Genomic DNA, 25397 nt, shown 5'->3' with positions numbered 1-25397 from the left:
TCATTATGCTTCCCTTCCTTTGGGGACAGCTGAACCTAAGTCCGACATCACCGCAGAGCAGGAACCATGGCTGCTTTTTCACTGGGTGCTGACAACACCATTTGCAGTAGATAAAGAGAAGAAAAAGCAAGCAGATCAGAGTGTCAAGTCTTCTGTTCAAAAACATGTTATATCATCTACTAATTGTGTGATGTTAGGCAAATTGCCTTATTTGTCTTAGCCTTGGTTTCTTCATCTTTAAGCAGAGATGATAATAACATCTCTTTTACAAGGTTGTGAGGGTCACTTGAGGTTAAAGAGGCATTCTGTGAAAACCCATGGAAATCTGAGCAAATGAACAGACTGTGGTTTTAATCAAAGAATGTGTCTTATTCAGCAGGAGATAAAAGAAGAAGAAAAAGAGGGAGAATGAAAATAGCAAAACAGGACAGATATATAGAGAAATGGAAAGAAACATATATATTGTAAAGGAAAGGATCAGGAAATCATAGAATGTCACATCTAAAAGGACCTTTAATTCCATGTAGTGAAATCCAACTCTCTTATTTTACAGATGGGCACTGAGGATTAGGGAAGAGGAGAGACAGAGACTGGACAAGGATGGATGACCTTCACTCCAGGCCTGAGCTCTTAAGGAGGCTGCAATGCAAGAACGTCATCAGACAAGCCCCCAAATAGGTCCCCTGACTGTGCCCCTCCTGTAGGGCCTGGGAAGCTCCTCACCCTTGTGAGAATCTCTGGGGCCTATGACCCAGCCTCCTGGAAACTGGACCCAGGAACCACAGTCTGCTCTGAAATTGGAGAGTTTCAAAAAGACAGGGTTGGCCATCCCACAGAGATTCCTAAAGAAAAAAGCACACTGTTTTTGTCCCAACGGAGCTACAAATGGGGATGCCACCTGCTTCAATTCTAGCACGAAATTTTGGGTGACCTTGCACAAGACACTCAACTTCTCTGGGCTATAAGTGCCTCTTGGATATAAAGAGAGTATTGGGTTAAATGATCTCCCAGTTCCTTTTCTGATCTGGCATTCAAAGATTCTGGGATTTGAAGTGCATCTTACCACGCAGAGAAATTCATCATTTCTGTTAATGCACAGGCCTGAGACGATGGGCAGGAGAGTTTTCAGCTCATTGATTTCCAAAGTTGCCATGACCTTTGTGGGTCTCTCTCTCTGGCCACGTGGAAATAACAGGCCCCAGAGATTTAGTATCAAAGCAAAGGAAAATGTGCAAAAACTCTCTCCCATGTCCCCATGCCATGTGCTGATTCCCTTCCTTGTCTTCTCTCCCTGCCCATTTGCAATATTGTTTTTGCTACACATTATTCTAACTCTCATCCCATAGTCTCTCCAGTCCTCCTCAGCATGTGGGGTGGGTAGTAACAGCAACAGTCCATGGAGTTTGTTGGGTGCTTTACTGCTTGCAAAGTGCTTTCTTATCTGTTATTGCATTTGTCCTCCCAGGAAGCTATGATGTGACAGGGCAAAAAACGATCACCCACAAACCACTGACAAAGAAATTGAGGCCGAGGAAGGGTCATGGAGGAAAATAATGGTGGGTGTATGATCCCCTTCAGCAGACATGCTAAGCACATTCTTAAAGAACTGACAGCGGACACATCTGGCATGTGGTAGGTGCTTCGTGAGTTTCTTTCCCCTTGTTAATGCTGGAGTTAGATCAACTAAACAAATACCAGTTCCTCACACAGATCAAATGCTACCTTTTCAAACAGTATCTCTCCCTGACTGGTTATCAGCTGCCCGGGGGCATGGCCATAGCTTTTTACCTCAATCTTTATCACCCATGCAAGACCTGATACAGAGTACACATTCTGTAAATGTTAAAGGAAACTGAACTGAGTGAGGAGAAAGAGAGGGAGAGGGAGAGGGTGATGTGATGTGGTTGGGGTGCTGGGGCTGGCCAAGGACTCCTGACTTACATAAGAGAAGTCCTCAGCATTCTGGCAGAGGAGCTTGGGGAAAATGGCCTGCCTCTGGAACCGTTCCTCATCCTCAAAGATGTTGCCATACATGAAGCCATTCATCATGGTGGAGTGGGCGTGGATGTCAATATAAAACTCCAGGCTTGTTTTCTGTTGAGAAAAAGGACAGCAAAAATGAGAAGTCCAGGGCTGCAGAGCTTGCCTTAAAGGGATCAGATACTACACACACACACACACACACACACACACACACACACACACACCTTTCCAGAATTGTGTCCTTTCAAGCTGGTCCTGTCAGTCAGCAGATTTAGTGGTCATTTGCAATGTGATTGAAGGGATTGAGACTGGCGAGTATCAATTTATCTTCACTTTAATACTACCTTCCCTCAGTGTCTAAAAGCACTACCATTAGCATCTCCCTTTACAGGTCCTCTGAAGAGATGAGGCTTTTATTGGGTTAAGTGATGATGTAGCTAGAACAGTTAACACATCCATGACTAAAGACAATAGCAGAACTTGTTTCTATGATTAATGACAAATCCCTTCCAGGTAACAATTATATTTACATTAGAGCTGCCTGTGGTTTTGCCCCAATCTGCCATTTTTTGCTGGGGAGCCTGGGGCAAATCATGTCTCCATTTAAGCCTTAGCTTCCTTACCTGAAAATGGGTATAATACCAACCTCAGAGATTATAATGGGGACCAAATACAGCAATAATAGTTACTATCATATACTGCATATTTAATGCATGCCAGGCAACAGTTTTGAGTTTTACATATGACATCTTCATAAACTCTTTTATTTAGCCTCATTCCATAATGTTCCCACCTACTCCCCCTTAATATAAAATAGTACATGGAATAAAATAACTTTGTAATCTGTAAAGATAACATTGACTAGTCCTTCTATGCTCTCTACTTTTACAACTTTAAGATATTTCCTAGCTTGATATGGAATTATTTGTTAACCTTCCCATCTACGAACTCCTGAAGATAGGATTGTTATAAAGAGCCCAGTGACTGCATGTGAAAGATGCTCAGTGACTATATGCAGACTGATGACACATATCATCCCAGAGAAATTACTCCAGACACTGTAATGGAATTGGGGAGATTTTTAGGCCATTAGATCTCCTATGTCCCTCAAATCCTGTTTTTCCTATATATCAGCCTAATTTATATCTATGAATCCTTTCTGAGGGTGAAAGAAGACTCAAATAGGGAAGGGACTTGCCCAAGCTCATGGCTAACCTGGGATTAGAATCTAAGTCTCCTGACCCCCAGCATAATTAACTTATCCTCATCAGTGGTCAAACACTAGAAACAACCAAGGCAAATCCTGGCTGCGTGTCCATCCCCTTTCTAGCACAGTCCTGAGAAAGAAGAAAAGCTCAAGCTTAGAAGGATTCTCCCTCCTTGGGACACTTTCAAACAAAGTTTAAACCAAATGAAAACCATGTTGCGTCTAGAATGTGGGCCTGATGACTGTCATTTCATTTGCCTCAGAGTTGGAGTGAAAAATTATGTCTTGCTGAGATCCCAGTTCTCTGGGTAGCATAAGCTGTCTTTTGAGAGATACAAGATGCACTGCTCTGTGTGATATTAAACTCATCATTTTCAGCTTTGGAGGTGGAATACACAATGATTCAACAGGAGCCCTATAAAAGTCATCTTTGCAATTTTATTTTCTCCAATTGTCTGTCTTTTCCTCTGAGCTTTTGATGAGCTGCAGTGGAAAGAAGGAGGTAGAGGGATGATTTAAGAAATGTGTAAGGAGAAACTGCAATTTATATCTCTGTTGTTGGAGCTAGAGAGGGCCTTGGAAACTAGCTTCTCTGACCTTTTTGGATGAGCTCTGAGGGAGGAAGTTGCTTGTTTAAGGTTGGCCAGCAAATTAGTGAAGGAGCCAGAATTAGAACCTAGCTCTTCTGATAACCATTCTGGTGTGCTTTCCACTGCCCCATCCTGAAACCTGGTAGCTAATGTGATTTCATGTTTAATAACCAGTGGGTGAATTAGATTGGTTGATTCACATGGTTCATAAACCAAATGGCAAGGCAGGGCAAGTTGGCAGTATAGGAAAGGGTGGAATTTAGTTAGTACTCTGGAACAACTAGCATATAGCCAGGAACAACTAGTAAATAGTCTGGAACAACTGTTGGGGAATATCTGTGACTGGACAAATATTGCACACCATTCTGGAATGGGTGGAACAAATGAGATCACAGCATAAGAACTGTAAGTAAAGCTCTCCATACCGTGGAGCTGGCACCCCTCCCTCACTGGCATGGAAGGCTGAGTTGAAAGGCTCCCCTGTGGGAAAAAGAAGCAGTCTACTAGGAGGAAGGGAAAGTAGTTCAACAAAGCTTCAATTGTAGTTTTAATTAATGAATATGGACTACTGAATATAAGCTACAAGCACAGATAAACCCAGAGCAAACAGGAAAGGAACCTGGAGGTTCCTTCTGGCAGAGAGGGGGTGGCGCTGACAGAAAAAAATACACAAATAAATAAAAACAGGTTTTTGGAATTGGCTGAGCTCAGAATACTGGAAAAGGGCTGTGTCCCAAGAAAAGGGGCACATATAACCATGCACCAACTCCGGCTCTTGACTGGTAACTGGGGGGTTGGGGACTGGCTCTGAAAAGGGAATTTCTTTCTTTTTTCCTTTTTTTTTCCCCCTCAGTCTAAATAGCTCATTAGAGAAAGCCTCAGGCATTTTCAATTGTCAGTACTGATCCAGTAAAGGGTGGAGTTAAGATAAACAGTCAAAGGAAGAAATGAAGTGTATGAAATCAATCCCTAAAGGGCTTATCTTCCCTAAGAAAAGGGGGCAGTGGGGCCCAGTTCAAGTGGCTGCTCTCCCTCAGAGAACTCAGACCCTAGGGTCTGGGGAAGAAAAAAAAATAGAAACAGTTTAAGCTTTGTCTGACACTCTCAGCCCCTGGCAGGGACATGGTCTACTGAGACTAAAGGCACAACACCTCTTTACACCACTGGGGAGATGCAGGCTGACAAGCACCACCTGAAGGGAAGGATAGGAAAAGCACAGCATCTAGAGGCCTCACAGAAAAGTCTGGCAACTTTCTGGGTCTCATCCTCAGGGAAACCTGATACTGATGACACCATCTTCCTGAGGCCTGGGCCCATCTGGTCTGGGAAAATCTGATTGGAGTAATCAAGGAAACCAGATGCCTAGAAAACCAAAAATTATGAACCACACTAGACAAAAATGAAGATATGACCCAAAGGAACAAACTTACACTTCAAATGAGATACAGGAGTTGAAACAATTAATTGAAGGTCTTCAAACAACAGACTAAATCAATTCAAAAACTAAACCAACAAATTGAGGGAAGATATAGGAAAAGAGATGAAGGATATAAAGAAGAGATTGGGCAAACATAAGGAAGAACTTGAAAGTTGAAACAACCATTGGCAGAACTTACAGGAATGAAAGACACAATAGAAGAGAGATGAAAAACACAACAGAGACATACAACAGCAGATTTGAAGAGGCAGAAGAAAGGATTCAGGAACTAGAGGGCAGATCATCTGAAATCCTACACAAAAAAATAACAGATAGGGAAAAGAATGGAAAAATATGAGCAGAGTCTCAGGGAATTGAATGACAACATGAAGCACATGAATGTACATGTCATGGGTGTCCCAGAAGGAGAAGAGAAGGAAAAAGGGGCAGAAAGAATAATGGAGGAAATAATAACTGAAAATTTCCCATCTCTTATGAAAGACATAAAATTAGCAGATCCAAGAAGCACAGTATACTCCAAACAGAATAGATCTGAATAGACCTACTCCAAGACATAATAATCAGATTATCAAATGTCAAAGATAAAGAGAGAATTCTGAGAGCAGCAAGAAAAAAGTGATCCATCACATTAAAAGGAAGCTCAATAAGACTATGTGCAGGTTTCTCAGTAGAAACCATGGAAGTGAGAAGGATGAAATGGTAGACAGTAGACACTATATTGAGTGAAATTAGCCAGAAACAAAAGGATGGATACTCTATGGACTCACTAATATGCACTAACATTGATGAGTGAAATTTGAGAGTTAAAGTTGAGAACACAGGTTGTCAGGGGATAGAAAGTAGTTATAAAATGGGCATTTGATGCTGAAGGAGTACATAAGGTTCAAAAGGACTGATTGCACAGATACAGAAATGGATAGCACAGTACTGTGTGATGGTAACTCAATATTGTAAGTACAAAGATGAGTGTAAGCATGGTTGAAAGTGGAAGTCTAGGGGCATGCATGACACCAGAAGGAAAGATAGAAGATAAGGACTAGGATTGTATAACTTAGCAAAACCTAGAGTGGTCAATGCTGGTGGTTAAATGTACAAATATAAGAATGTTTTTAAAAGAGGGAGAACAAATGAATGTCAACATTGCAAGCTGTTGAAAATTGGATGGTATAGGGGAAAAAATATGATCAATGCAAACTAGAGTTTACAGTTAGTGGTAACATTGTAAGATGCTTCCATTAATTGTAACAAAGGCAATATACCAAAGCTAAATGTCTATAAGAGGGGGATATAAGGGAGTGATATGGGATTCTTGGTGGTGTTGTTATTGTCTGACCTTTTCATTGTACTTTATTTTTCTTCTATCTTTTATATTTTCATTCTTCATTTTTTTCTCTTTTTCCTCTTTCTTTTCAGAAGAAATGGAAATGTCCTTACATAGATTGTTGTGGTGAATGCATAATTATGTGATTATACTGGGACTCATTGATTGTTTACTTAGAATGGATTGTATGGTGTGTGAATAAAACTGTTTAAAAAATAAACAGAGGGATACAAGTGCTGGAGAAAATGTGGCAAGAAGGATGTACCAATTCACTGTTGGCAGGGAATTAGAATGGGGCAACCTATCTGGAGGGCAGTGTGGTGGTTCCACAAGAAGCTAACTATGGGTTTGCCATATGGGCCTGCAACCCTGTTATTGCAGGGACATGAATGGACATTGCACACTGAATGGACATTGCACCCTGATGTTTGTGGTGGCAATATTCATGATTTGCAAAGGATGGAGGTGACCTAAAGGTACATAGATTGATAAATGGAATGGTGAACTGTGGTGTATACATACAATGGAATATTGAGCAGTGGCAAGAAGAAATGAAGTTGTGAGTTATGCAACTAGGTGAATGGAACTTGAGGACAGTATGTTGAGTGAAATAAGCCAAAATCAAAAAGACAAACATTATAATGCCTCACTAATGTGGACTAACTATAATGTGCAAACTCTGATGATCAAATCTGAGAGTATAGGTTATCAGGGGAAGACTTACAGTAAAGTTTCCTAGATTGTAAGCTCTTATAGCACTCACATCTATTCATGGGTTGTTAACAGTTATTTCTAAATTCTGAGATGATGAGCTGTTTGTGTATAACCTGGTCAGTTGCTGGAACTTCAGTTATCTGTGGGATACCTGAGACTCAGAGCCAGAGTTTGGTAGCTATGCATGCCAGCATTACCCCAGAGAGCAAATGTTAAAGAAGTGGAAAAGGAGATCAAACTTTAGTTAGAGATATGAACAAGATGGACTTGGTTAGGACTAAGGCAAACCAGACTAAAGGGAAAAGGATGATACTGACTGTGTTTTAAAACTTTGACTTCTGTGTGAGACCAAAGGAAGAGATGTTTATTTGGTGAAAAATATATATGTTCTGTAACTTGTATGGTCAGTTCACTCAAACATCATAATTACATGGAAACTTTAATAGGGGGTGAGATCTGGTTGGTTTGTACAGGTTAGCATGAAATTCTGATACATCCCAGAGTAATTTGGGTAGAGAACAAAAAGTATTTGCAAAGCCACCTTGAGGGACTGGGGATAAATTGGAAATATTAAACTTCCCCACCTGGGGAATTCCTGATATTCTTGCAAGCATTGGGGACTACTATTGTAATAGGCCAATCGCTTGATCTTGGGGCTTGCCCTTATGAAGCTTGTTACTGTGAAGGAGAGGCTAAGCCTACTTATAACTGTGCCTAAGTGTCACCCCCAGAGAAACTCTTCTGTTGCTCAGATGTGGCCTCTCTCTCTAAGCCAACACAGCAGCTCACTGCCCTCCCCCCTACATGGGACATGACTCCCATGGGTGTAAATCTCCCTGGCAACATGGGACATGACTCCTGGGATGAGCCTGGACCTGGCATCATGGGATTGAGAAAGGCTTCTTGAACAAAAAGGGGAAGAGAATTGAAATAAAATGAAGTTTCAGTGGCTGAGATATTTCAAATGGAGTTGAGAGGTCATTCTGGAGGTCATTCTTATGTATTATATAGATATCCCTTTTAAATTTTTAGTGTATTGGAATAGCTAGAAGGAAATACCCAAAACTGTTGAACTGCAATCGGTAGCCTTGATTCTTGAAGACAATCGTATAACTATATAGCTTCTATGGGATGACTGTGATTGTGAAAACTTTGTGACCCATATTCCCTTTACCTGGTATATGGACAGATGAGTAGAAAATGGGGGGACAAAAAGTAAATGAAAATGGGAGGGGGGAAGGAGCATGAGATGTTTTCGATGTTCTTTTTTACTTTTATTTTTATTTTTATTTCTTGGAGTAATGAAAATATTCAAAAAATTGATTGTGGTGATGAATGCACAACTTTATGTTGATACTGTGAACAACTGATTGTACACTTTGGATGATTTTATGGTATGTGAATATATTTCAATAAGATTGTATTTAAAACACCACAATGAAATATCACTACACACCTATTAGAATGAGTAAAATTTTTTTTTCAAAAAATTGACAATACCAAATGCTGACCAGGATACTGAGCAAATAGGATTCTCATACATTGTTGCTGGAGAATACCAATGGCAGTTTCTTATAATGTTAAACATACCTTTACACACAACCCTGCAATGCCACTTATAGGTGTTTACCCAAGAGAAATAACGACTTATGTCCATGAAAAGACCTCTACGTGAATGTTTATAGCAGCTTTATTTATAATTGGAAATAACTCAACTGTCAACCAGCAAATGGAAAAAAACATTATGTACAATGGCATACTACTTAGCAATAGAAAGAAACAACTACTGATATATACAATAACATGGATTACTTTCAAAAACATTATGCTGAGTAAAAAGAAACAGACACAAAGTCATATGATATATGATGTTATTTATATGCCATCCTGGAAAAGGTTAAACTTCAGGAATAGAAATTGGACCATTGGTGTCAAGAGCTTGAGGTGGAAGGAAGCTGTTCTGGTTAGCTAATGCTGCTGTTTTGCAAAACACCAGAGATGGACTGGCTTTTATAAACGAGGTTTATTTGGTTACACAGTTACAGTCTTATGGCCATAAAGTGTCCAAGGTAAGGCATCAACAATCGGGTACCTTCACTGGAGGATGGCCAATGGTGTCTGGAAAACCTCTGTTAGCTGGGAAGGCATGTGGCTGGCATCTGCTCCAGAGTTCTGGTTTCAAAATGGCTTTCTCCCAGGACATTCCTCTCTAGGCATCTGCTTGCTCCTGAGTTGAGTTCTCCAAAATGTCTCTGTAAGCTGCAGCTCCTCCAAAATCTCACTCTCAGTTGCTCTTGGAGTTTTTGTTCTCTCTTAGCTTCTCCAGAGCAAAAGTCTGCTTTCAATGGCCATCTTCAAACTGTCTCTCATCTGTAGCTCCTCTCTCAGCTCCTGTGCATTCTTCAAAGGGTCCCTCTTGGCTGTAGCAAGCTCGCTCCTTCTGTTTGAGCCTATACAGTGCTCCAGTAAACTAATCAAGGTCCATCTCCATGGAAATTATCCAATTAGAGTTATCACCTACAGTTAGGTGAGTTGCATCACCATGGAAACACTCAATCGAAGAATCACAATCTAATCAACACTAATATGTCTGCCCACACAAGACTGCATCAAAGATAATGGTGTTCTGGGGGACATAACACATCCAAACTGGCACAGAAGGTATTGATTACAATGTGGTACCAAGACTGTAGAGCAATGAAAATATTCTGTATCTTAATTATGGTGAGGATTATATGATTTTATTTGTTTATCTAATCTCATAGTACTGAACAACTAAAAAGGATGGATTTTACTGGATTTAAACTATACTACAATAAACCTGACTTTAATTAAAAAAAAAACAAATGGTGGGGAAGAATTTACAATGGAAAATCTCCCTCCTACCCATGTCCTCTGGTCACCTACATTTGCTCCTAGAGGCATCTAATGTTACTAGGTTCTCATGTATCCCTTCAGAAATGATTTATGCATATAAAAGTAAATATTCCTTCCCAGTCCCTCCTATACTTTTACAAACAGTAGCACACTAAATACACTATTCAGATCTCTTTTTTCTTTTTATATATCTTGGAGATGATTCTTTTTCAATACATAAAGAGTTACTTCACTCTTTTAAACCGCTATATATAAAGTATTTGACTAGTCACTTATCGACAGATATTTATTTTCAATCTTTTCCTTTAATAAACACCGTCTCAGTGATTGACTTTGTATATACATCATTTCATATACATACAATTATATGAAGGCTCAGTTCCTAGCAGTGGAACATCCAGGCCCTATGTTCATTTGCAATTTTGATAAATATTGACGGATTGACCTCCTTTCAAGGACCAATTTGCACTCCCAGCAATGCATTATAGTGTCTCTTTCTCAATTACCTTGACAGCATGGGTTTATTAGAACTTTATTTGATATATGCCAATTTGATGATGAAAAATGTCTAAGGTTAGTTTTAATCTGAATTTCACTTATTATAATTATCCTTTATTATATGACTGAGCATCTTTTCATATGTTTAGAAATTGTTTGCATTTTCTTTTCTATCAATTATCTGTTCATATTCTTTGCCCATTTTTAAATGGGCAAAATTGGGTTGTTGGGCTTTATTTTTCATTGACCTACAAAAACCACATATTAGAGAAATTAGCCTTGTGTCGTATAAAAATATTTTTGCTCAGTTTGCCTTTTGTCTTTGACTATACTTCTATTAGTACTTTTTCCGTGCAGAAATTTTTTAATGTTTATTTTTAAATGGCCAGATTTATCAATCTTTTGTGGCTTCTGCCTATTTTCCTATAGGATCTTTATAATTAACTTGTTTAGTTTTCTCCACCTCAATCACATTAAATTGACAGATTAACCTAGGAAGAATTGAAGGTGAGCCTTCCCATCCAAGAGTAAGTTTTGCTTTGACATTTATTCAAGCTTTCTTTTGCAGGGATTTTTTTATTTTAATTTTAATGTAATGTAAATAAAACTGTTTGGTATTGACACAGGAAGTATGAAAGGCACTGGACAGGGATCAGGGGCTGTAGTTCTGGTTCTAATGTTAATTTAAACAGAAATCATGGACAAGTGGCATCCTTTCTCTGCACTTCATCTGCCTCTTCCAAAAAAGATGAGAGAGGAATTGGCAGACTTAGAGGAGACATGACTTCCTCAAACTTTTCTTGATTTCTTCTCACCCTCAGTTAAAATAAATCCCTCATTCTTCTTTACACAGTTTCATGCTTGGGTCTTGATATCAGTTTTTGTAACTGTATGCCTAATCTGGCTGGTAAATATGTGTGTCTGCCTATGAGCTCCTTGAAGATAGGAACCATGTCTGATTCAAGCCCCCATCATCTCTTATTCAATCCCCTACAATAGCTTCTTAAGTTGTTTCTTGCCTGCTTCAGAGTGATCTTTTTAAATGCAAATAAACCCATGTCACTTCCCTAGTTAAAACTGTTCTGTGGGTCTCTATTGTTCACAGGATAGAGTCCAAGCCCCTTAAAATGTTTTAAAAGGCACTGAATAATCTGGTTTCTGCCCCCTGGCTTGTTTTAGTTCTTGCCACTTGTGATCTGATGCTCTACACTCCAGCCACATGGAGCTACCTCTAACCCATATGCTGGTGGCTTTTGTTTCCACATTTATTCCCTACATTTCCTCTGCCTGCAATGTCCTTTCTCTAGTTCTCTACCTGGTTAACTCAGAACCAATCTTAAAATTTAAGGCAGAAACTGAATAGATGCTCACCAATCCATTTCCTTCTCCTAGGCCATGGAAAACATTTCTTAGCCTCCCTTGCCATTCAGTTTGGATCATATGGGGTATGAGTAGCGGAGATAACTGCCACTTCCAGGCCTGGTCTGCACAATCACCCACTTTCTCTTTCTACCTTCTACACGGTGCTTCTTACATCATATTAAAAGGATGGTATAAGAAGGCAGAAGCCTATGTCCCTGAGTCAACACTTGGAGTAAAATGGCCAAGAAAGTTGCCTGAACCACATCAGATTGTGACGTGAGAGAGAAATAAATCTTTACCATATTAAGCCACTGAGATTTAAGATTATCTGTTATATCAAATAACCTAATTCATTCTGACTTTTACAAAATCCCAATTCAGAAAGCCTTCTTTTATCCCTCAGGCTGAATTAATAGCCTTTTCTGTGCTCTCACAATTCAAGGTACATTATCTCTCCTATGGCACTTATCACCTGGAATAATAATCCTTTGTTTATTTCCATCTCGTATTAGAATGTGAGCTCCTTGAGGACAGGGACTATATCTGGTTGATTTTTTTTTCAATTCATGGGTCCAGAATAAGGCCTAATACATAGTAGGTTATCATTAAAGGTTTGATGAGAGGATGAAAGAAAAAAATAGATTGATGGAAGGAAGGATGAATTAAATGAATGAATAAATGCATCTTAAGTTTTTCTAGCAGTTAAATGCAGTAATTTTTTTGTGGTCAGGCCAGGTCAGAGCAAAGGATGTATCACTAATTCAGGGCCCTTAATTACAAGTTGGGAATGAGAATAGAATGAGGAAAAAGCATCTCTGTTCTTCCCTTCCAAACTTAAGAACCTTAATTAAAACTGAGTGATAAAGGGCTAGCCCCTTGCCAGCAGCCAACAGCTCATCCTGAAATCAGGGGCCTAAAGAGTAAATTAAAATCAGTGCCAATAAAATTAAAACTACCTTGGGGCATATTTGCAACATAATTTAGTGCAGAGTTTGCTTCTTCCTAGACACCAGGGAGGAAATGGGTTTTCTATCTACGTTCTGCGTTGCTTCCCTGCTTCATCATACTTGGCACAGGCCAAAACCTGATCTTGGTGCTGTGATATGGTGCTGAATCCTTCACATTTGAGCAGCACTTTGGAGTTACTGGATATTCAACTCAATGAGGCAGGAAGGGCAGAGGTGTTTATCTCAGGTTTTGAGATAAGGAAGAAACTGAAGCTTAGGTAGGGATGATGATGAATTGAAAAGAGTGAGCTTTATTATTTATCCCTATTTTATAGAGTGGGGAACTGAGCTCAGAGCTTAAATAACTTGCCCAGGGTTACACAGCAAGGAGCAGCAGAGCTGGGACTCAAACGTAGGCCTCTGGTTACAAAGCCCATGCCCTGCATCCTGCTGTGTTCTCAGGGAACTGGCAGCCGGGCAAGGCAATTACCCTGATCACAGTAAGGCAAGCCCCATGCGGTTCCTTCATCTCCGAACTGAGAGACTTTGAGGTCTGGAGACTGATCCTATCAAGGCTTAGCCTCTCAAAAAAAGGCATTGATGGTGAGTGTACATGGGAGGAGCAAAGAGCTCCCAGACACCTCCCTACTGATATTTGCCCCAGGAAGCTCTTATCTCTTCCACCAGTTTCCCCAGGGGACTCAGGGTCTAGATTCCATCTATGAGGAAAGATGATGATAACAATGTATCCCTAAATGTGTGCCTAGCACTTGCCTCAGGCAAGAAAGTCTCAAATCTATTCTTTTTGTTATCAACTAAAATATCTCCCAGTTTGCTTCTCAAAAAGTGAAAGTTGCTATTTCTGGAAGTCAGGGCATCCTGTCCTAAAACAGAAATGAGAAGTTAGAAAAATTAAGGACAACAGCAAAGCAAAACAAATGAACAAAACACTGTAAAAGTTCTTTATCATGTGTGATATACATCTCTGCAGTGGCAAAATTAAGCCGTCTCTTCTCAGGCATGTCCTGAATGAGGCTGGACAGAAGGAAACAGGCCATAATAAATCAGAGGACATAGAGAAGGACAACCATGCAAGAAATCCAGGCTACTGGGAGAGACTGAGGCTCAAGAAGAGGTTTCAGGACTGAGCCCACGACCCTCAGAGTTGAGAGGTTAGGTAGAGGAAGAAGCAAAGGAGTGGCCAGAGAAGTAGGAGAAAAAACAAGGAGACTGTGAGTTCATGAAAACCACGAGCAAAAGAAAAAAGGGTTTTAGGAAGGAGGGAGCGGTCTGTGAACTCCTTGAGTACTAGGACCATGTCTGGTTCACCTCTTTATCCACAGGGTATATCACAGGACCATGCACAGAGTAATTATTCAGGGCATTTTGCTGAGTGACTAAAGGAATAAAAGAATGAATGTCCTGGACTCAGAAAAAGGGGCAGTGAAGGGTGTGGTCATAGGGAGCCTCAGGGTCTAGATTCTATCTATGAGGAAAGATGATGATAACAATGTATCCCTAAATGTGTGCCTAGGACTCATTAATCTTCCCACAACCCTATCAAATACAAACATCATTTATAAATTAGGAAGCTCAGGAACAGAGAGGTTCAGTGACTTGCAAGGAAACCACGAGATCACGTAGCTGGTACCTGGCAGAATTCTAGTGCTGTCAAAAGCTGTTTACTTTTATTAAGAGTATCCTATGTGTCATGCCTTGTGCTACACCCTTCACAGGTATAGCTTTATAAAAATGCTATGAATTAGTATTGTTATTATCATCATATGAGAAAACCTAGGCAAAGAGAGGTTATGTGGCTTGCAAGTGGTAGAGCCAGATTCAAACCCAAGTTCTTCTGACCTAGGCTAATTGCTTTTCTTTAAGCTATTCAGTAAGGCCTAGCACCTGCATCTGTGTGCTTTCTGGTCTCATCAGGATACACTTCAGGGCAAAGAAAACTGTGAGAGTAATGCTCAGGTTTGGGTAAAATACATCAGTGGATGAGTTCATTATAGATACTCCCAGGGCAAAGGAAGAACTCCTGACTTCTGAGAACTGTTCCCCATATTAGTGACTGTAACTAATGATGATGACAGAAGAAGGGTAGTTATGGGGGTAGCATGGTTTTGGGGTCTGGTAAACTTCACTTCAACTGTTAGCTTAGCCATGGGTGAGCTTTAGGACCTGTACAGTCACTTTCTCTCTCTGGACCTCAGTTCCCTCATCTGAAAACTGGGCCATAAGGTTAAATGAGGTAACTACCTTGTGCCTAGAAAAATGTCTGGCAGCTAGGAAAACTGGATATCCACATGCAAAAGAATGAAATTGAACCCTACCTCACACCATATACAAACTCTAACTTGAAATGAATCAACAACCTAAATATGGGCTATGACCATAAAACTCCTATAAGAAAACTTAGAGGAAAATCTTCAGGGCCTTGTATTTGGTGATGGATTCTTAGATATGAAACCCAAAACAAGAGCAACAAAAGAAAACATGGATAAATTGGGCTTCATCAAAATTAAAAACTTTTGTGCATCAAAGCATATAATCAAGAATGTGAGAAGACAATCTACAGAATGGGAGAAAATATTTGGAAACCACATATCTGATAAGTCTTTAATATCTAGAAGATATAAAGAACCCTTAAAACTCAAAAACAAAGAGACAAACAAACCAACTAAAAATGGGCAAAGGACTTGAATAGACATTTCTCCGAATAAAATACATTAATAATCCAATGATACCAGAAATGGCCAATAAGCGCATGAAAAGATGCTCAACATCATTAGTCATTAGGGAAACAGAAGTCAAAACCACAATGAGATACCACTTCACACATACTAAGATGGCTATTATTTAAAAAATGGAATATAGTAAGTGTTAGCAAAAATGTGAAGAAATTGGAGCCCTTATGCATTGATGGTAGGAATGTAAAATGGTACAGCCACTGTGGTGAATAGTTTTGCAATTCCTCAAGAAGTAAAACATAGAATCACTATATGACCTGCAATTCCACTCACTCCTAGGTATAGACCCAAAAGAAATGAAACTAGGGATTATTGATCATTAGTGTATGCAATAGCCAAAAGATAGAAACAACACAAGTGTCCATCAATAGAAAATGGATAAACAAAATGTGATATATCCATACAAAGGAATGCTATTTAGCCATAAAAAGGAATGAAGTTCTGATACGCACTACAACTTAAATGAACCTTGAAAACAATATGTTAGGTGAAATAAGCCAGACACAAAAGGACAAACATTGTATGATTCAACTTATATGAAATACCTAGAATAAGCAAATTCATAGGGACAGAAAGTAGATTAGAGATTACCAGGAGCTGGGGGGAGGGGAATGAGGGATTATTACTTAACAGGTACAAAGTTTCTGTTTTGGGTGATGAAAAGTAATGAAGACTAATGGATGGAGGTGATGGTAGCACAGCATTGTAAATGTAATTTATGCCACTGAATTGTACACTTGAAATGGGTAAAAAGACAAATTTAAAGATGTATGTGGCAGCTTATACATTCTCAATACATTCTCTTCAATCACAGTGATACTCTGTGCATGTGCTGTGCTTGGATACAGACCTCAAGGAGCACAAAACCTTGCAGAGGAGACGGACATTTTGCAAGTAATTGCATGTGCAAGGAGAGATGTGAAGTAGAGATGCAGGGTCTATGGGAGTATTGAGTTGAAAGGGCCTTGGGGCCCCCACTTACATAAATCTTACTTGTTCAGTAGGAAATCTATTGATGATAACCATTATCTTGCACATTTGTATAGAGCTTTGTAAACCATTCTTACAACAATTAGGTCATTTGATTCTCTCAATTATTCACTGAAGTAGATAGGATCATGATCTTAGTTTCCCAGAGAAACTCAGAGACTAGCTTACCAAGATCTTACAAGTTAGTTACTGAGCTGGAATTCTAACTTACATCTGGCCATCTCTGGAGCCTCTGCTGGATCCTCATCTTTAGGGGTCATCCATGTGCCCACTCTTGAATTGGGAGTGGATATAGATAAAAATGGAAAAGCCAGACCTTCCTTCAGAAAGCCCCAATATAGACCAAGATATCTCTTAAGCTTGTGAGAGCTTATGGTCATTTTAATTTATTTTGTATTAAAGAAGTTGTAGTTCTCATATACTGCCACCCCCATAATTGACACATCACATTAACGTGGTGCATTTGTTACAATTGATGAAAGAATATTATTATAACTATACTAATAAATATAGTCCATGGTTTACATTAGGGTTCATTATGCTTTAAAAATTTTTTTTTACTCTAGTAGCATATATATAACCTAAAATTTTCCCTTTAACCACATTCAAATATATAATTCAGTGCTGTTGATTACATTCATAATGTTGTGTTACTATCACCACCGTTCATTACCAAGACTTTTCCATTACCCTAAATAGAGACTGTACTATTCAAGCATTAACTTCACATTCCCTATCCCCATCACAGCCCTTGGTAACCTATATTCTAGTTTCTGACTATGAATTTGCTTATTCTAATTATTTCACATCAGTTAGATCATACCATATTTGTCCTTTTGTGTCTGGCTCATAATGTCTTCAGGGTTCATCCGTGTTGTCACATGCATCAGGACTTCATTCCTTCTTACAGATGAACAATATTCTATTGTATAGGTACATGCCACATTATGTTTATCTATTAATTTCTTTATGGGCACTTTGGTTGCTTCCATCATTTGGCAACTGTGAATAATGCCACTAAGAACATCAGCGAGCAAATATCTCCTTGAGTCCCTGCTTTCAATTCTTTTGGGTATATACCCAGAAGTGAGATTGCTATGTCATACAGTAATTCTACATTTAATTTTCTGATGAACTGCTAGACTGTCTTCCACAGTGACTGCACCATTTTGCATGCCCACCAACAATAAATGAGTGTTCCTGTTTCCGCACATCCTCTCCAACACTTGGAATTTTCCAGGTTTCTAGTAGTAACCATTCTACTGGGTATGAAATGGTACTTTATAGTGGTTTTGATTTGCATTTCTCTAATGACTAATGATGTTGGATATCTTTCATGTGCTGTTTGGCCATTTGTATATCTTCTTTGGAGAAATGTCTGCTCAAGTCTTTTACCCACTTTTTAATTAGGTCATTTGTCTTTTTATTATTGAATTCTAGGATTTCTTTATATATTCTGGATATTAAACCCTTATAGGATATGTGGCTTCCAAATATTTTCTCCCATTATATAGGCTGTATTTTTACTTTTATGGTAAAAGTCATTCGAGACAAAAAAAGTTTTTAATTTTGATGAAGTGTCAGTTACCTATTTTTTCTTTTGTTTTTGGTGCTTTGTGTACAAAATCTAAAACGACTGCCTAACACAAGGTCCTGAAGATGATTCCATATTTTTTATTCTAGGAGTTTTATAGTTCTGGTTCTTAGATTTATGTCTTTAATCTATTTTGAATAGATTTTTGTTTATGGTGTGAGGTAGTGGTCCATCTTCATTCTTTTACATAGAGATCCAGTTTTCCCAGCACCATTTATTGAAGAGACTATTCTTTCCCCATTGCATGGAGTGTTGATTTCTGAGCCCTCAATTGAACTCTATTGTTCTATATGTTGGTCCTAATGCCAGTACCATGCTGTTTTGATAATAAGTTTTTGTAATAAGTGGTTTTGTAATAAGTTTTAAGATTGGGAAATGTGAATCCTCCTACTTTGTTCTTTTTCAAGATGGATTTGACCATTTGGGGCCCTTCATCCTTCCATATAAATTTGATGATTGACTTTTTTATATAACCTTCCATATAAATTTGATGATTGACTTTTTCATTTCTGTGAAGAAGGTTGTTAGAATTTTGATTGTGATTGCATTGAATCTGTGAATCTCTTTGGGTAGAATTGACATCTTAATAATATTTAGTCTTCAAATCCATGAAAACAGAATGCCCTTCCATTTATTTAGATATTTTTAAATTTCCTTTATCAATGTTTATAGTTTTTCTGTGTATAAGTACTTTAAATCCTTCCTTAGAGTCTTGATTCTTTTAGTTGCTATTGTAAATGGATTTTTAAATATATATCTTCCTCTGATTGTTAATTACTCGTATATAGAAACACTGTTGATTTTTGTGTGTTGATCTTGTACTCTGACTATTTTCTGAATTCTTTTATTAGCTTTAAAAGCTTTACGCAAATTTTTCAGGATTTTCTGTATATAGGATTATGACTTCTGCAAATAGGGCAATTTCAATTCTTCCTTTCCAATTTGGATGCCTTTTATTTCTTTCTCTTGACCAATTGTTCTGGCTAGAACTTCCAGTACAATGTTGAATAACAGTGCTGACAGTGGGCATCCTGCTCTTGTTCCTGATCATAGAGGGAAAGCTTTTAGTCTTTCACCATTGAGCATGATGATAGTGGTATGTTTTTCATACATACCCATTATCAGTTTGAGGAAGTTTCCTCCTACTACTAGTTTTTTAAGTGTTTTTATACAAGAAGATTTTGGATTTTGTCAAATGCCATTTTTTGCATCAATTGAGATGATCACGTGGTTTTTTCCTTCATTCTCTTAATGTGGTATATTACTTTAATTGATTTTTTTTTTAATGTTGAATCACCCTGGCATATCTGGGATAAATCCCCCTTGATTATGGTGTATAAGTCTTTTAATGTCCTGTTGGATTCAGTTTGTTAGTATTTTGTTGAGGATTTTTGCCTCTATATTCATAAGGGATATTGGTTGGTGATTTTTATTTTTTGTGGTATCTTATCTGGCTTTGGTATGTGGGTGATGTTGGCCTCATGGAATGATTTAGGGAGTACTCCTTCTTCAAATTTTTGGTAGACTTTGAGCAGGATTGATGTTAATTCTTCTTGTAATGTTTGGTAAAATTCACCAGTGAAGCTGTCTGGTCCTGGGCATTTATTTCTTGGGCCACTTTTGATTACTGATTCAATCTCTCTACTTGTTATCGGTTTGTTGATATCACCTATTTTTTCTTGAGTCAGTTTATATTGTGTATTTCTAGGAAATTGTTCATTTCCTCTAGGTTATCTAATTTGTTGGCATATAATTTTTCATAGTATCCTCTTATAATCTTTTTTTTCCCCTATGGGGGATTAGTAGTGCCCTCCTTTCGTTTTTGATTTCAGTTATTCAATCCTTTCTTATTTTTAATTTGTTAAATTAAAACAAATTTAACCTCTAGTTAAAGGTTTGTCAATTTTATTGATCTTTCCAAAGAACCAGCTTTTGGTTTTGTAGATTCTTGCTATTGTTTCTTATTCTCTATTTCATTTATCTCCACTCTAATCTTTGGTTTTTTCCTTCCTTCTGTTTGCTTTGGGTTTAATTTGCTCTTCTTTTTCTAGGCCCTCTAGTTGAGAGTTTAAGTCTCTGATTTGAGAGCCTTCTTTGATTTAATGTAAGCATTTAGAGATAAAAATTTCCCTCTCAGCACTGCCTTTGCTGCAACCAGTAAGTTTTGGTATGTTGTGCTTTCATTTTTATACACCTCAAGACATTTCTTCATTTTCATTGTTATTTCTTCTTTAAACCATTGGTTGTTTAAGATTACATTGTTATTTCCACGTATTTGTGAGTTTTCCTTTTCTCCCTCTGTTATTGATTTTTAGCTTCATTTTGTTGTGATCAGAGAGGATTTTTAAGTTATTCAGACTTGTTTTGTGACCTTACGTATGGTATATCCTGGAGAGTGATCTATGTGCACTAGAGAAGTAGGTTTATTCTGCTGTTGTTCAGTGAAGTGTTCTAGAAATGTCTTTTACATCTAGTTGGTTTATAGTGGTCATTTTAATTTGATAATTAAAAGTTCATGTTGCTTTATTATAAATCAAGGCTGGTGAAACTAGGGTATCGGTTACCTGGAAAGGCCTGGCCCATATTAGGTCCTCAACAAATATTTGTGGTGTGAATGACCAGGGACGTCTACTGCAAGATGTGGTTGGCTGACCCAGAGAGGCAACGACGTATGTTTAAGCAATGAGCTGTGCTCATAGTTGTCCCTCTGTAAATGTTAGTTCTTTTCTTTCTAGGCAACTCATCTTGGCTCTCCCACCAACCTGCTGGCTGACACTGCAGGGTCTGTCCCTCTCTGAACTTTAATGTCTCCACTGAGAGAATGGATTTGGTTACTTTTCAGGACTTTCCATCATTATGGCTTGAGATTCTTATATCTTTCAACCATCTTACCTTTCTGCTTTGCACTGCTTTTTGTTTTTTTTGTTGTTGTTGTTTGTTGTTTTTGTTTTTGTTTTCTCCTTTCTTGGGTCTCTAACTGAGGACTCGTTCTGCCAGAATTGCCCACCTTATCTTCCTTGGCATGTCTCTGTAAGGAAAGCTTACTGCAAGACGGCAGTTTATCCATTTCCTCTTGCTAATGCAGTCCTTCCACTTGGCAGAATACACTTTGCTGCTTTTCAAAGAAGTGTTAAAGGGTGCCAATATTCCCTGCTGAAATTATGTACTTTATCCTAGAGAAAAAGAAGAGTTCTATGTGCCTTATTTAGTGTAGGTGGCTGTAAAGAGAAAAGGATGGGAGAAAAAGGTGCAGGCAGGGATCCAATATCTGTCCTTTACTCATTCTTCTCGTTTCCTCTATCCCTCTCAGCTTCCCTGTCTCCACTTGTCTCTTCTCTCCTCATTCCTTCTGTCCTCCTGTCCCCCCACTCCACCTCTTTCTTTTCACAGTATGGTGGGGGGAGACAGACAAGGAAGCAAATGTGCATAAGCTTTTCAGGTGCTTTGAGAGATATATGTGAAGACTGGATGACAGTACAGCTCAAGAAACTATCAATATATTGAATGACTTTATAGAGGTCTTTGTGGAAGGAAAGACTTTATAGAGGGGGTGACTGCTGAGCAATGTCTTAAAAGATGAGTTGGGGTCCACCAAATGGATGATAAAGGAAGGAACCCCCAGTGGAAGGAAAGATATTCTAGTCAGAGGGACCTGTGTGAGCAAACGCCAAGACCAAAAGTGACCTGGTCCATTTAGGTAACAAGGAGGTATTTGGCATGATTGGAGTGAAGGGCATTAGGGGTCATGGGGTGAGAAAAAGGGATGCAGAGGCTGCCATGGACTCATTCATTGAAGGCCTCATTAGCCATTAAGGAGTCAGGACTTTTCCAGTAAAGTAGAAAATAGAGAATGGTGGAAATCTTTTATGGAAGTGTAACATGATTACATTTGCATTTTAGAAAGATTGTTCTGGAGACTGTGATGAAGAATTTGAGGCTGTAAGAATAAAAGGCATATGGAATCATTAGCACATATTTTGCTATAGTTCAAGTGAGAACTAACTGAAAAATGATGAGGTTTTGAATTAAAGCAGGGGCAGGGATGATGAAAAGAAGGGTACAGATGTGAGACCTATTTCATGTTGAGAGTGCTCAACATGCAAATGGAAGGGAAATCAAGCGCAGATTGATTCTCAGCTTTCTGGCTTGAGTGACCGGGAATATGGTAGGGCCATTCACTGAGATGAGGGGATGCTATCACTTTATAAGTTTGAATTTGATGTTTGCCTCCTAGGTATTTGTCCCCAGTTAGAGTAAGATGCAATCAGATGTTATATAGTCTTAGGTTGTGACATTTTGATCCCAACAAGCTGATGTTTCCTAAATATAGCTGTTTGAGTTAAAGGACTATGTTTCCTTATTTAATTGTGTGCTTTCTATAAAACTCTTATTAAAATAGTTAAGCAAAGCATTGCCCAAACATTTTTTGATAGGCTATAGAATCAGAACAAGAGTTAAAACACACACACACACACACACACCCCTAAATACACATAATCAAGCACCTGTGTTACCTACTAGAATGCAAATGGAATGAGAGCAGGAGTTTTCTTAAGCTATTATTTTGCTACAGGCTTTCATTCCCTCAGAAAAGATGCTTGATTTTTGTGGTCTGCATCATTCAGCCAGAAAGCAGCAAGGGGTGAAGGAGCAGTTTTAAGAATCGAGCAAGGGTAGAACAAAGAGGTATGGGTAGCAAACTAGGCTTTATCTCTTGGTTTAAAGGGATATCCCAGAATAGTGCATGCAGACGTCTTTGTCCACATCGACATAAAAACCCGTATCAAAGTCAGATAGAATGAGATTGTGGTTTCTCTGGCTCTTTGAATCATCTGGAGCTTTGCTCCCTCATCCCCACTCCTTTGATAGATGAAATATTATCAAAAACCTGCACGTCTCACAACATGTTCACAATCATTATCTTGTTCTCACCAGCCCCCTTTTACAGATGGATATACTACCAAAGTTCACACAGTGAGAAAGTGGCAGAGCCAAGGATAAAACCTAGATCTTCTATCCACAGTTCAAGTTCTTCCCATTATATTATTCTGCTTTGATCCGCTAATCTTTGGCTTGGTTTTAGGGGATCCAAGAGTGGATTAATGGCAGGCAAGGAAAATATTTTCTGTATATGAATATCAGGTCCTCAATAATTTGCCTCTATCTCCAACTTCATTCCCTACACTCTGCTACTTGGCACCCAATGCATTCACCATGCCATATTAACAGCTTAAGACTGAGTCATCCTCTTCTGTGCTTCCAAAGCTTTGCTCATGCTATTCCCTCAGCCAAGAATGCCTTGCCCTTCCTAGCCATCCTCCAGGGCCCAATACAAGCATCTCTTCCTCTGTAAAGACTCTTCCCTAACTAATCTGGGTACAGTTCATCATGCCCACTTTCATCTATATTGTCACTCAGTCCTCCATGTTTATTACATTCATCTCACTGTTTTACTATTATTGCTCTGAGTGTCTGTTTGCTCCACTGAACCCAGCACTCCTCAAGATCTGAAATCACATTGCAATTCATCTTTATCTCTCCAACACCTAGCACAGTACCTGGTACACAGTAGGTGATAAGGAAATACTTATTGAATGAATGAATGAATTAATTAATGATGGATAAGCAAACATCCTTGACCAAAGACTATCTCCATCCCAGGTTCTCCTGGGAGCAAAATTACTGTGGAATAGGGGGAGAGAAAGACAGGCGTGGAAGGGTGTAATGGGTGACACATTCCTCCCTATTTTCTCTGAAGTCTTTCTTTTTTCTTCTTGTTCTTGGAACAAAAATAAAGAGTACATCATAAGCAAAGCTGTATTTTCTGTTTATTGCCACCAGGTTAATAACAGTAATGGTGTGAGGAGAAAATGAGGTGTTATGTAAAATCCTGCATTGCAGATTTTGCTGCTGATGTAAAGAACTCAATAAAGTGTAACACTTTAATCATGGAGATAAAAATCACACGGCAGCTTCCCACAGGCTCCCAGAGTCTTAAGACAAAATAGTTGTGGGGAAATGAGAAATGAGAGAAGAATATTATCAGCTGTGTTTGGGCTTTTGCTTTTTTCCTCCTCCTCTAACAAATGGAATAAGCTTTTTTCTATCTATTTCCAAGACACCTTGTATGAATTTCTGTATTCTCTGGAGGACATGCTCAAACTTCTGGGGGAAGATTTGCCCATTCTTTGTAAAAATTGATTTGTTTAGGGAGAACTGAATTCTGCTGCCTTTTAGGTGAACTGGTGGCATTTAAAAAAACAGGGGCAGTCTCTAAAAATGAAAGAAGGATTAGGATGGAGGAAAGAAATTTGGTGGTAGTAAAATCTCTGTTTTCTACAATGGTCTTGTGATGCAGGAAAAAGATCATAGCAGGCAAAAGATCATATCAGGAAATGGGAGTTCTTGTGCTACTCTGCTTTGTGACCTTGGGAAAATTACCTCCTTGCCTCTGGGCCTCAGTTTCACCATCTTTCAAATAGGTGATCAATTAGATGATCTCTAAATGTCTTCCCAGCTCTGACACTTAGGAGTCTGTGAGGCTTCAGACAAGGAGGCTAGTGGCTTGCTTGTGCATTAGCCAGCATTCTCTAAGGAAACAGCTGACAGGAGGTATAAACACACACACACACACACACACACGACATATATATGTATATATATTTACATATATGTGTGAATTTTATGAGATTTATTATAGGAATTGACTCACATGACTGTGGGGATGGGCAAGTCCCACAAGCTGGGAACTCCAATGAAAGTTTTTGATGAGTTCCCAGGAGAAGTTGGCTGGCTGGAGTACAAATGGAAATTCTTCCTTCAGTTTGTTCCTTCTCTGTCCCTTTCAGTCCAGGATGGCAGTTGTTCTCCTCATGCAAATTTTGCAAAAACTTTTCAGCTTTGCATGTAGCTCAGAGAGGTCCAGACCATCAGACAACAGAACTTTCCACAGATCTTTCCTGCACAACTGCATTTCTATTCCTGACTTCCAATGAAATGGCAGTTAAACCCTCACATGGAGCCCTGTTCTCTGGTGACTCACTTTCCAGAAGTTCAGTGTGGTCCCTGATAGAGCCTCCTCTGACCCTTGTCTCACTCTCTGGATAGGCTCAGAATTTTCCAA

The 25397-nt window shown here is 38.9% G+C and overlaps 1 protein-coding gene across 4 annotated transcripts in view; it reads right to left on the bottom strand.

The window, feature by feature from the left end:
* The window catches only part of AGBL4 (ATP/GTP binding protein like 4), a 1783169-nt gene that overhangs the window by 67056 nt on the left and 1690716 nt on the right, over positions 1-25397 (bottom strand). For all 4 annotated transcript variants that reach the window (XM_037827269.1, XM_037827268.1, XM_037827270.1 and 1 more), the window contains one exon: positions 1942-2094. In XM_037827269.1, the coding sequence (XP_037683197.1) occupies positions 1942-2094 (153 nt within the window). The remainder of the gene's footprint in view (positions 1-1941; positions 2095-25397) is intronic.

Source organism: Choloepus didactylus, chromosome 2 (genome assembly GCF_015220235.1).
Source record: "Choloepus didactylus isolate mChoDid1 chromosome 2, mChoDid1.pri, whole genome shotgun sequence".
NCBI lineage: Eukaryota > Metazoa > Chordata > Mammalia > Pilosa > Megalonychidae > Choloepus > Choloepus didactylus.
Note: the sequence above shows the minus strand (reverse complement) of the source record. Positions and strands in the feature narration are given on the sequence as shown.